Genomic DNA, 12,804 nt, shown 5'->3' on the forward strand with positions numbered 1-12,804 from the left:
ATCTTAGACATGCATGAGCTGGGAGTGTTAGAAATCTAAGGTAAGTAGGAGTCAGGAACAGTCTGAGTCAGGAAGAGAAACCTCAAATAACACAAAAGGAAAATATCAGTATAAGCAGGTTTGAACTTTAAATGAAAACCACTAAGACTGCTTCTTTGAGACACTATAAATGCAAAAAACAAACAAACAACCATAACTGTACAGTAAAACATTGAGTTTTCAATCAAATAGGTGTTTCAGTTCTAAGCAACTTGAACATTTCTAGTCTCAGGGTGCGTTTCTTCCAGCTAAAGCATTGCTTCCTATATTTTCCATTTTGTTACTTTTTAAAAATTAGCTCAAAATGCTGTGCATCTGCACCAACCATTTTTAACTAAAATTTTAATGTAAAATAAAAAATAGAGTCAAATTTAAGGTTGCAATCATTAAAGAAATAATGCAAACAACTATTTTATATTTTCTCTATTAAACATTTCTCTGTTTAATGAAGATTATTTTTTAGCATAGTTAATGTTTTTAATTTGGAGGAAGATTTTAATTTCAATCAGCATTGGAATAAATTTAAGTTGTTTTTATTTGTTTTAATAATCCAAACTTACCTCTAATTATAGATTGGTCATTTAGCATATTTTTTAAAGTTCTCAGATTATAATATTTCATAAGTAAATATTGATGCCGGTCAGTTTTTTGCACAGATTGAAATTAGTTTTGCATTTTTAAAAGACAAATTGAACTATTTTTGGACCCAATCCTTTCTACCTGTGTTACCTAACAGATGAATCCTAATGGTAAGCCAGAGTCAAAATTGAAATAATAATAATAGTAACATTTCAAAAAGTATCTTAATCTTTTCTGGAAAATTCTTCTCACCCTGAGGGAAACAAACAATTTAAAGTAGAATAGAAGGAAAAAAGACAAAGCGCAATGGAAGAAATGATAGCATTTGTGATCTTAATTTATAATCTCACAGCATTGAATATCTCCTAGCAAAATGTTGGGCTGTTGTCATATAGATGTTGTTTTTCAGCCAAAAAATTTTATTGAGTGCCTGAACTAAATATATTTTCATGCTTTTGTTGTTGTTTTCTTGGTATCTTAGGCTCCTTAAAAATGTATATTCAACACAGAAATTTAAAAATAGTTTTTTTAGACAGATTTATTTATAACTGCTTTTGTGGTTTTGAAGATAAACCCAGGGACACTCTAATAAAGGTTACTTACTGAGTAGTGATCATCCTTATGATTTTGGAAAGGAAATATGTTACAGAACAAGGCAGTAGCAGCTAAATCAAATGGAGCTACAGATTGGCATATTGCGTGATTTATGTTTTCTTCATCTCATCTACATTGTAAACACCTAAGTAGCTATTTTTTCAGAATACTAAATCTCATGCATTGACCTACTATTCTGATCTATATCAGCTTCTTCTACAAGTGTTGAGAGTAAACAATATTGAGACATGCTTGAAAAGTATATGTTGTAAATGGTACACACATTAAAAAAGAAAAGGCATTTTTTTCTGTTCATAAATAATATGATTTAGATTGCAGGGCACCAAATTAACTTTTAAAAAGGAGGCTTTGACCATTAGTATACCATGTGACATTTAGCATGAACCATATGGTACTAAGAGAAAAGCTCAGTCTTTCTCTTCTAAAAAACATCTCCTAATTTACTTGCCCTTTCTTTCTACTTCTTATTTACAAAAAATATATATATACTAATGATAAGACACTGACTTCGTTTTCTCTCTTGCAGTCTAAGAATTGACCCCAAACCATAAATTGTAATAATGTTCCTTGCTGTTCTGGAATAAAATAGGGGAAATGAGCATTCCTTTGAGAACTCTTGTTAACAGTTTTACACTGTGTACTTGACCATTCATTGTCCCCTGTTTTCATTCAGCAGAGATAGATGATTGAAATCTTCAATTCCACAGGTAAATTAAGCATTAATACTATTTTCTAAGGAAAAAAAGTAAACAGATAAAATTGCATGCATTTTCTTGCATATGTAATTTTGCATCAACAAGTGAACATTTCATTTGCAGCTGGCTAAATAGGAATAATGGACCAGTAAAACACCACATGCATCACCTTTGAATAGTCTCTATAGTACAGGCACAGTTACATTAGCAACCAAAATGAATGCCTCTCAAAATCTGGCCAATGGAAATAATATGGATTACCTTGCACTTTTAATTGTTCTATGATCAAAAATAGGCTACAATGCAGAACTTAATTTCCAAGCAAATTCAATGCCAGTGATTTGTACTGAGATAGAATTTCTGACATATACCAGTTTTCAGACCTGAGGACATCAAAGCCACCTCATCCTCAATGTCCCACAGAAATAAAAACTGATCCAGATACAGGTGACAATAAATTCAAACTTTGCGTGAAAACTCTTTGCTTTATAATGCTACTTACATTTCTAGATATGTTAATATCTATTAAAACAACCCATCACACAGCACCTTCCTTCTATATCTTGAAAAACATACATAAGCAAGAATGGAAGGAAAAAAGAGGTTGTTAGAAAAGTCCACAATCTTTCAGATTCTCTTTGATTATTATATCTGTAACTGCATCAAACACGAACTTGACATTTTGGGTATCTGTAGCACAGGTCATGTGGGAATAAATTTCCTTATCTTCTTTTCTTAAATTCAGGTCTAGAAACTGGTTCTTGATGTAGTTCCCTGCATCTTCAAATGTATTTGGCCCTTTTTAAAAAAAAGAAATTAAACATTAATTGCATAAGAAATAAAATTATAAATAATATCAGTAAGTTTTAAGATTGTACTTTGTGTGCTTCTATTTAATGTACTCTGTACTAAAAAGTCAATATTGGCAATTCTCAATTATCTGGGATTTATGTAATGCCTACTTTGTGCTGGGAACTATACTTAACCACTGAGGACTTCAAGTGGCTAATATTTAACCTCTACATCAATAGAGGAGAAATACTAATATATTTACACAACCAAGTAAGTGAGTAATGAAGCCTATATATATATTAAAGTCTGTGTGTCTATATGTGCATTTAGTTTCATATGAACAAAATGAAGAAAAGAATAGAAGTTATAAAGTAAACTGCAGAATGAGGTGGTATTTGAGCTAGACCTTAAGGAATAGCTAGAAGAGAACAGAAAAATTATATGAGTGAAAACCAAAAGTGAGAGTGAGAATGGCCTGTACCACTAGACTTCAGGGTCGAGTTGAGAAGTTAATGTGCATTTTGGAGAATTGGGTTTGGTAAAAATGAAAGATTTTCATAGAGGGACTGTAGGAAATCAAGTAGAGTAGGTGGTATGGGCCAGATCATGAACTATGTTGCTAACTAAACAAAGCAGCTAAAATGAGAAATGAAAGATAGAGAACTATTCTTGACTGATGTTTTAGTAAAGTTAAATAAAGAGCCAATGAAGGCTGTGCTTAAAAGGAAGTTAGACTAGTAGCAGGACACACAATGGATCAATTGAGAAAGGCAGAAATAAAATAAGAAGGCTAACAAATACAGGACACCTAAAAATGACCTACTTGTGGCTTTAGCAGAATGTGCTGAGTGGGTACCTAACACAGGAGAGAATGGTAGCATAAAGATTTTCCAAGAAGGTAAGATTTTATTTATTATTACCAGGAGAAAAATTCCACAAGGGACGATCTTTAAAACAATGTAACAGCTAAGATTCCAAAACACTGACAACACCAAATGCTGGCAAAGATGTGGAGCCACAGGAGCTCTTATTTATTGCTGATGGGGATGCAAAAATGATACAGCCACTTTTGAAGGCAATTTGTCAATTTCTTAAAAAGTTAAAGGTAGTCTTATCATATAATCTGGAAATTGTACTCCTAGGCATTTACACAATAACTTATGTATACACAAAAACCTGCCCATGGATGTTTATAGTAGCTTTATCCATAATTGCCCCAAACGGGAAGCAACCAAGATATCCTTCAATAGATGAAAGGATACAGAAAGTGGTTTGTTTAAAGAATGAAATGTTATTCCACAATAAAAACAAATGGGCCATCAATCCATGAAAAGGTATGGAGGACATTTATATGCACATTGCATTTAATATTGAAAAGTGAAAGGCATTAGAAAATGCCACATACTGTATAATTCCAGCTATATGACATTCTGGAAAGGGCAACACTATAGAAACAGTGAAAATAACAGGGGTTTCCAAGGGTTGGAGGGCGAGGAGAAGTATGAATGTGGAGCACAGGGATTTGTAAGGCAGTGAAAGTGTTCTGTATAACACAGTAATGGTGGGCACATAACAGCCATTTGGTAAAACCCATAGACCTGTACAACACAAAGACAACGCTAATGCAAACGGCTGACTTTACTTATTTATTTATTTACTTATTTATCTATTTATTTATTTATATATTTTATTGATTTTCTACAGATAGGAAGGGAGAGGGATAGAGAGTTAGAGACATCGATGAGAGAGAAACATTAATCAGCTGCCTCCTGCACACCCCCCACTGGGGATGTGCCTGCAAACAAGGTACATGCCCTTGACTGGAGTCAAACCTGGGACCCTTCAGTCCAGAGGCCGACCCTCTATCCACTGAGCCAAACCTGTTAGGGCGAAACTGCTGACTTTAGTTAACAATATACCAATATCTGTTCATCAACTGTAAGGACTGCAGCAATGCAAGATGTTAATAATAGGGGAATCTGTGGGAGCTGACCAGAGAGAAGGAATATATGGGAACTCTGTATTTTCTCTTCTAAACTCTAGTAGTTAAAAGAAAGCATTATTGTAAGCCTATATTTAATTTGTAATATTCAAGCCCTAGCCTGTTTGGCTTAGTAGATAGAGAGTCGACCTGTGGACTGAAGGGTCCCGGGTTAGATTCTGGTCAAGGGCACATGCCCGGGTTGCAAGCTTGACCCCCAGTGTGGGGCATGTAGAAGGCAGCCGATCAATGATGTTTCTAGCTCTCTCTTCCTCTCCCTTTCTCTCTGAAATCAATTAAAATAAAATAAAAATTTATAATATTCAATACAGAATCATGATATTTAAACTTATGATAAATGTGTGAACATATAATTAATATTTATAAATGCAGAAGAAAGATACAAGCACTAACTATAGACTAGCACATATAGTTATTTTGACAGAATGCCATAGTCCTAGTAACATCTGGGTTACTCATGTATCAAGTTGTGAAATTGTATTTGTGTATAAATCATAAATATTTCCATCTTACCCAATTTTACTGTCAACAGAGCATATACTGGCAAAAAAAAAAAGTTTCCAAAGGGAAAATAACCCTTCTAGAGAACCTGACATTTATAATTACTGATTAATAGGATCAGCACTAAAACTCTAGGTCCTAGATTCTAGGACAATTAGAAAAAGAAAGGGTGCCACTATTCTCAAATTCATTCATGCTATCCTTCAGGAAATTTAATTCAGACTTTGAGGAGGCACTGAGATCTAATACAGCATTCCAAAGCTTCATTAGGAAATATATGAAAAATTCCAGTTTGAAATAAAATTTACATTCCTATTACAATGTTTAATGTTTGCAACATTATTTGATACATTACTATGGAGTAGCAACACCAGTCTATCTAACCATCTCCTATTTACTTATTAGAGCTTTGCTTTAATGCAGACAAAGTAGGGATGTTTTCTCTTATAAAATTCTTTCCAGTTTGGGTCACACACATGACTCAAAAGGTACTACAAGCCTCAACCTCATAGATATTGCATGTCAAGATCCAGGTTAGGGAATATGTATCTATATAAATTTTTACTACTCTGTAGTTATATGAAAATTATCTTACCAGTGTACTCTGGAAAGCAGACACTAAGATGCACTTTGGTGACTTTTTCTTGAAAGAGATCTTTTTTATTGAGAAACAGGACAATGGAAGTGGTGGCAAAGTACTTGTGATTACAGATACTGTTGAACAGGTGAAGGCTTTCATGCATTCTGTTCTGTTTGGTTTAAAAGATGAGAATGTGTAGAATTATTATTTGCAAAATATTAATCTTGGACATGATAAACAAGGATCTAGAAATAACACCTTTGGAAGGCCTTAATTGCGTTGGAAAATGTGGTAGTAATATTGCAAACTGAAAATGCTTGTTTTTCACCCTGGCCTTATGTTCCTTTTAGACTTACCGCTTCTTCATCTTCCACTAGGACCATGTCATAGGCACTGAGTGCTGCACAAAATATAATGCATGTAACTCCTTCGAAGCAGTGAATCCATTTCTTTCTCTCAGATCTCTGTCCACCAACATCGAACATTCTTAAAAAAATAATAATAGAATAACAAAACTTGCAAATAGCCTCCAAAATTCTCATTAAGATTAACTTTTAGAATTTTAAATGGATACTTTTATATCTCTAAAAAGTAGTCTTTTGATTTTTATTCATTATAAAATACATCTTCTTTGTCCAATTTTCAGCTCAAGGACTAAAGAAGAAATTTCATCATTTTCTTTTCTTACTTCATGCAAACTATAGTAAAATAAATCACACACTGACTTTGAGCATGTGGGAAATTTAAAGTAGCTTTGAGTTTTAGTAAGAAATTGATTAGCCTTGGGAGATTTTGATCAAAGTTTATATATAGTCTTAAATTAATATAATCCACAAGAAGATTGGAAACTATCATAGTTCTGATAATATAATTCCTGGGCTGTTTTCTTAGCTCTTCCTACATTCATTCATTCAAATGATTATTGAACTTGATCATGATTGGAAGAATTAGTATTGTTAAAATGCCCATGCTACAGATTCAATGCAATCCCTATCAAAATCCCAATGGTATTTCTCAAGGAAATAGAACAAACAATCCTAAAATTTGTATAGAACCACAAAAGACCCAAATAGCCAAAGCAATCTAGAGGAAGAAGAACAAAGCTGGAGGCATCAAACTCCTTGATTTCAAACTATATTGCAAAGCTATATTAATTAAAACAGTATGATATTGGCACAAAAAGACACATAGACACAATGAAACAGAATAGAGAACCCAGAAATAAATTCATGCACTAGACATTGTGCTAGACCTACAGCCACAAAGATGAAAAAATATCCTCACTATCTTCAAAGCGCTCTCTGTGTGATAGAAAAACAAATACATTTTTATAATATTATTTAATAAAATTCTCATCTACAAGGTAGAGTGTGAGCCTAGAGGGAGATTTACTTCAGCCTGTGGGATCATGAAACTTACTCAGAGGAGGTGTTTGAATATTTGGTTCTCCTTCTGTTTTTGTATTTTGGCACAAGGCACCAATGTGGACATGGCAATCCAATACAGAAACTACATTTTTAATGCCCCACATCCCCTTACCATCCGTTGAGAACACATCAAAAATGCAGTTTGTAATTCAACCACTTCTTTCCAACTCTTTTCCTCTTGGATAAGCCACCAACATTTCTGACCAGGGCCATTGCCAGAGGTCTACTATTCAATGGCATCTTTTCCACCTTAGAATCAAACCCAAACTGGTTTAATGACCACTAAGGCCACAGCAGTTTTGGTTCTTGCTTACCTATCCAAGTTCATACCATGTTCCTCTTTTTAATACAGCCCAATCACAAGGTTATTCTTTCAGTTCCTTTAATACAAACCTAAATTTTGCTATTTCAGGATTTTTGTAGTCTGTCTCCTTTCCTTGTGACATGATTCCCCTTTTCCTTAAGTAACACTTCTTTCTCAGCAGGTCTCAGTGTTAATGTCTCCTCCACCAAGAAGGCTCTCTCCATCCCTCACTTACTTTCTATCACACCACTCTCTTAATTTCCTTTATAGTAATTGTCACAATCAGTCGTTAACTGGTTTGGTTATTTATATGTTTTACATATTTAGTATCTGTTATCTCCCTAATAGAATAGTGGCCTCATGAGGGCAGGGACCTTATCTAAGGTAGTGATGGCTATATCCCCAGTGTCAGGCACTATCCCTGATGCACAATAGACATGCAATAAAAATGTGCTAAATAAATGAGTATATTCCAGGTTAATGGCATGGAGGGGGTTTTTTAATATAAAGTGCATGTGTAAGGAATGAGAGAACATGGTGTGTTGTGGATATCATGAAGTTTAAGTCTACTTACTTTGAACCAGAGGTCCCCAGGTAGGACATATTATCTGGTTAAGTCTCAAACCCTCATCGAGTGAATTGCAATTACCTTTGCTGTGGAGTCTGTCCTTTCTCCTCTGGTCAGATGGTTCTATGTGGTGCCAAACAGGTCACTGGGCAAATTCTCCACCTTTCAGGTGTTTTGTTTCATTTTTCTAATGGAGATACTGTAGGCAGTCTGTGTTCTAGGTGTTTCACATATTCTCCATTTAGTCATATATAAATACATGATGGATCATTTGTTGGCAAAGAAATGTGATACTGTCATTGGACAAAAATGCATTAACTTGTGGATTAACTTGGTGAGTTGAGGATGGAGTGTACATCACCAGGTTTAAACTTATGGTGGGCTTTGTCAAACTAAATCCACCCCTTGTATTCCCACCCACTCAATTTTAACATGTAAGAACCTCCATAATTCTTGCTTCTTTTTTTGCTCTAATCCTCTCGTCAGGGTTTGCTTCCATGGTGGGTATTTTATAAAGGAGAACTAACTAATCACAGAGCCAGGACAAAAGTCACTGGATGAATGGGATATTTGTTCTGAGCGCCAAATATTCAGATTTCACAGTAAGAATGATGGAGCCAATTTCCAAGATATCTTGATTAAGTTTTCCCTATTAAACAGGGCTTGGATTAGTCCTATTAGCATTTGTTTGGGGCATCTTTTATCTCCTTTTATGGACAATGAACCTATCTTCATCTATTCTGATTGATACTTTCTTTATTTAATCACATTTATATTTTCAATCAGATATATTCAAATTTTGCAAATCTGAGAATATTCTTAATGTGACTTTAGATAACTGCTCAGATTCCCTGCATGGTAACCAAATATTTTATCTCCGAGAGGATAATCTTGTTTCTCTCATGTTGATATATTTTTAATTTAAAAATGATTTACAGAGAGTCCCTAGTAATGAAAACATTATAGAACTGAAATGTTCATTAGGAAATCAGACCAATAGCTGGAGTTTTCCTTTTATATAGATTTTTCAGGATATAATGTTAGTTCTAAGAAAACTTGCATTATGCTTTTCTGCTGTTGTCGTAATTTCTTTTTCATGCATCACTTTTCACTTTAGTTTTTTCTCTAAATTTTTATTTGAGGCTTATTTTAGAGCTATAAAGCATAACATCCTATTGATACAATTTGAAGATTCCCGAAGTAGAGCATTTATTTATTATACATTTCACTGAAGCAGTGATTTTATATATGTGTGTGTGTGTTTATATTCCATCATGACCATTCTGTGAAAAACAAAAGTAAACACAAAGAACACATATACTTGCTGATGAACATTTGGTTTGGGCTAATCTATATGGGCAATTAATCTGGTGAACGGACATGTGATACAGCTTGAATACCCTTAATTCCCTAAACAGTTAAGGTTACCAGAGTGCCATAACAGTGATTGGAACTTGCAGTTCTCATTTTGGGTAAAGGATTTTGTTCTTGTTTTTGGTAATATATATTTTCTTATTAAGTAAGGTACTTAAGCTAGAATTCTTTTTTTAAAAAACTTTTTAAATGCCTGAAATGTATGATGGAGCTGTAAATTGACTGGTCAGGCTTTTAACTTATAGCAGAACATCAATAATTTGTTAAATTGCCCATAGCATTAATATAGGGCAAGTCATCAAAGTTTTATAGCTTTATATTAAGCAGTTGACTAAACATTTGAGTTTATAGTCTATTATAAATTTTTGAGTTTTATGGGTTTATGGTAAACAATTGGCTAAATATTTACCACACAAGATTATTCATACTTCATATCAGAATAGATTATTATTAATCTGCCCTTTACAGTGCTTGCAAAACCATTATACGACATAGGATAGCTAAAAATAAATAATGCTACTGCAGCTAATTTATTTATTAAATGTTTTTGCTCACCCTATAAGCATGTGATTCTCTTAGAAAAATCATAATTATTGACATCTACATATTTGACCACACAAAAAAATAGATCTAATTTGAGTAGGAATTTATTTAAATTATTTACTTAAAGTATTATTTTAAATTATTAAATTATGATATTTATTCAAGATACTTGGTTTTAACACAATTGGCATAACCTCTTAAGATGGCTACATGACAGGTCAACAGGTGGATCTGTGTCATCACTACAGAGCCATAGCAAAATGGCCTAATCAAGTCTTTGTCTTGTGCCCTGTTCTAAAAATCAGGGTAGACACTTGCAGACATAAAGTATATGCACAGAGGTCATTCTAAAATCCTTAATTATTTGGGGTTAAAAAAACAGAATCAAAAGGACTTACAACTGTGAGGGAGCCAGGGTCTCTAAACTCCCATAATTGTTAGTCCCATTATATACTTTTTGTTAAGTCTGTGTGCATGTTTGGAACTTAAAATGCCCACTATGTAATTCTCTAATTATTGAATAGTATAATTTATAAATTCATTAAAATAAATTCTATCACAAGAATAAATTACACATTATGTTCTATAACTTATTATTTTGGTAATATTAAACATAACTTAATCAAATAGATAGTATACATGAGTTATTGCTCTATGAGACCTAATAGAGAATAACAAAGCTAAGTTGAAATATAGCTGCTGGGTAGACACCAGACTCACTCCTGAGCTAAGATGAATCTACCTCCCAGAAATTAACACAGTGCGCATGTCTCAACTTCAAATTCAAGAAAATTATAATTTATTTTATATGATATCCATTCGAATGTTGAAAATAATTATATTAAATTTAAAATATCTCAAGTTTATGTTGTAATATTTTCTGACCTCTTTTCATTGACTTCTGTATAGTTTTATGTTCTGTCAATTGTTTTTTAATCATGGAAAGTGACTTCTCTATAATTGTTTAAAAAATTCTGATAAATCTGTAAGTTCTTTGTCCTGAGGAATTATTTTACAAAAATCAGAGGTCTCACATTTGCATTGCATTTTCCATTTACACAGTATTTCAAAACCTGTAAAGGTAATTAATTTTATCAGTTTGACAGTTGGCGTTCTGGTTTGATAAGAACTCAAAGGTAATTTCCACTAAATTAGGTGATACATGAAAATGATACAGTACATTGGCAGAGATAATTTTTCATTTTGAAGTTCCTGTTTAAAATTCCTGAATACTCTAATTTAATATGTAAATTAAGTATTTGGTTTTTAAATAGTGATATGATAATTTATGGTATGTGAATACAAATCAATGCTAATGCACTATATTTTAATACCTGGGCGCTTTCTGAAATAAATTGGAATGTACATTGTTTTTATATTTCCTATTTGAAATACTACAAAATTTTACACTGCAAATGCCTGTATGCTTTTAGATAATCTTATTTAGCACTTCAAAAAAAGGAAAAAAGGTGACTTAACTGTGAGAATTTATTAAGAGATTAATATTTCTCTGACTCAACTTAAAAACATATTTAATTGATTTTAAAGAGTTCCCTTAAACCCCAGCTGGTGTGGCTCAGTCGTTGAGCGTCAACCTGTGAACCAGGAGGTCACAGTTTGATTCCCGGTCAAGGCACATGCCCAGGTTGCAGGCTCAATCCCCAGTGGGAGTTGTGCAGGAGACAGTCAATTCTCTCTCATCATTGATGTTTCTACCTCTCTCTCCCTCTCCCTTCTTCTCTGAAATCAATAAAAATATATTTTAAAAAAGAGTTCTATAAAAAGTATAACTGTGTTCTTTAATATTTTTATAGTAAAATTTAAATCTTTAAAAAATATTTTGTAGAGAAATTTCCTGCATTCTCTTCCTCATAGAAGATGCCTTTAATAACTTACCCTCTTGAGTCAGTGAGAAAGAAAAACCTATTAAGAAAAGAAAAGAGCTGAAAAGTGGTTTTAGTGGACGGCAAAGAGGTAGTAGTTGCATAGTGTAGAAATTCCTATCCTATATAATAAAAGCCTAATATGCAAAAAAAAGAAATGGAAGCTAAAACTAGGTGAAAGATTTCCCCAAGATCATATGTAGAAGTACTAGAAATGTGATTAGCATGCACACGTTTCTAATTTCAAAGACTGCACTTCTTACACTGCATATCACTGATGGGCAATGAATAAATTGGGATGGAAACTATTCTTTTTCTATAATGCATCTGGTATGTGCTTCTTCTAGTATTGTTGGTCATTTATAAGTCCCTTCAGAGAGAAGAGGGAAAGGGGAAAAAAATCAAATGACAGCCTGTTAGGGAGATATCTCTGAGCTGGCAGGCCCCTATGGGACGTGACAAGCCTGTGCTTCTAAAACCAGGGCACATGATTGCCAATGAACTCACTAAACCTCAGAAGTCATGTTCATTTCCTGGAACATCTATTTCACTCATAACTGAATATAAAGATTCCTTGGTTTATTAAAGCAAATATTGTGAGTGTTATAGGTTTGCATTTTATATCAACAACTCTGCATTTGGTGTGTTCCTACAAGATAAAAGAAGTCCCCGAAAAGTGTAAATGATTTCATAGAGTGAAACTCATCCTCGTGAAGCATATGCCCCTAGTTTTATACGAGGGGGCATGTTAGAGACCTTCTGGGAAATACTTCCCCCGTACTCTTCTTGGAAACGCTGGGTTGCTGAAGCATACTCCTCGGGTTCACCTTATCCACTAAGAGTGAGTTATAAAATGGCCGGAGCTACTAGCAAGAGGCCTACATTTAGCAGAATCTAAGCTT

General features: G+C 33.6%; 1 protein-coding gene across 1 annotated transcript in view; it reads right to left on the reverse strand.

Moving 5' to 3' along the window:
- Positions 1 to 2,499: 2,499 nt before the first annotated feature.
- GNAT3 (G protein subunit alpha transducin 3) overlaps positions 2,500 to 12,804 on the reverse strand; it is a 46,332-nt gene continuing 36,027 nt past the window's right edge. Inside the window, exons 6-8 of the mRNA XM_006088719.1 lie at positions 6,160 to 6,289; positions 5,819 to 5,972; positions 2,500 to 2,726 (exon numbers count right to left, since the gene is read on the reverse strand). Of these exons, the coding sequence (XP_006088781.1) occupies positions 2,536 to 2,726; positions 5,819 to 5,972; positions 6,160 to 6,289 (475 nt within the window). The 3' untranslated portion in view covers positions 2,500 to 2,535. The remainder of the gene's footprint in view (positions 2,727 to 5,818; positions 5,973 to 6,159; positions 6,290 to 12,804) is intronic.

This window comes from Myotis lucifugus, unplaced genomic scaffold (genome assembly GCF_000147115.1).
Source record: "Myotis lucifugus unplaced genomic scaffold, Myoluc2.0 scaffold_52, whole genome shotgun sequence".
NCBI classification, from domain to species: domain Eukaryota; kingdom Metazoa; phylum Chordata; class Mammalia; order Chiroptera; family Vespertilionidae; genus Myotis; species Myotis lucifugus.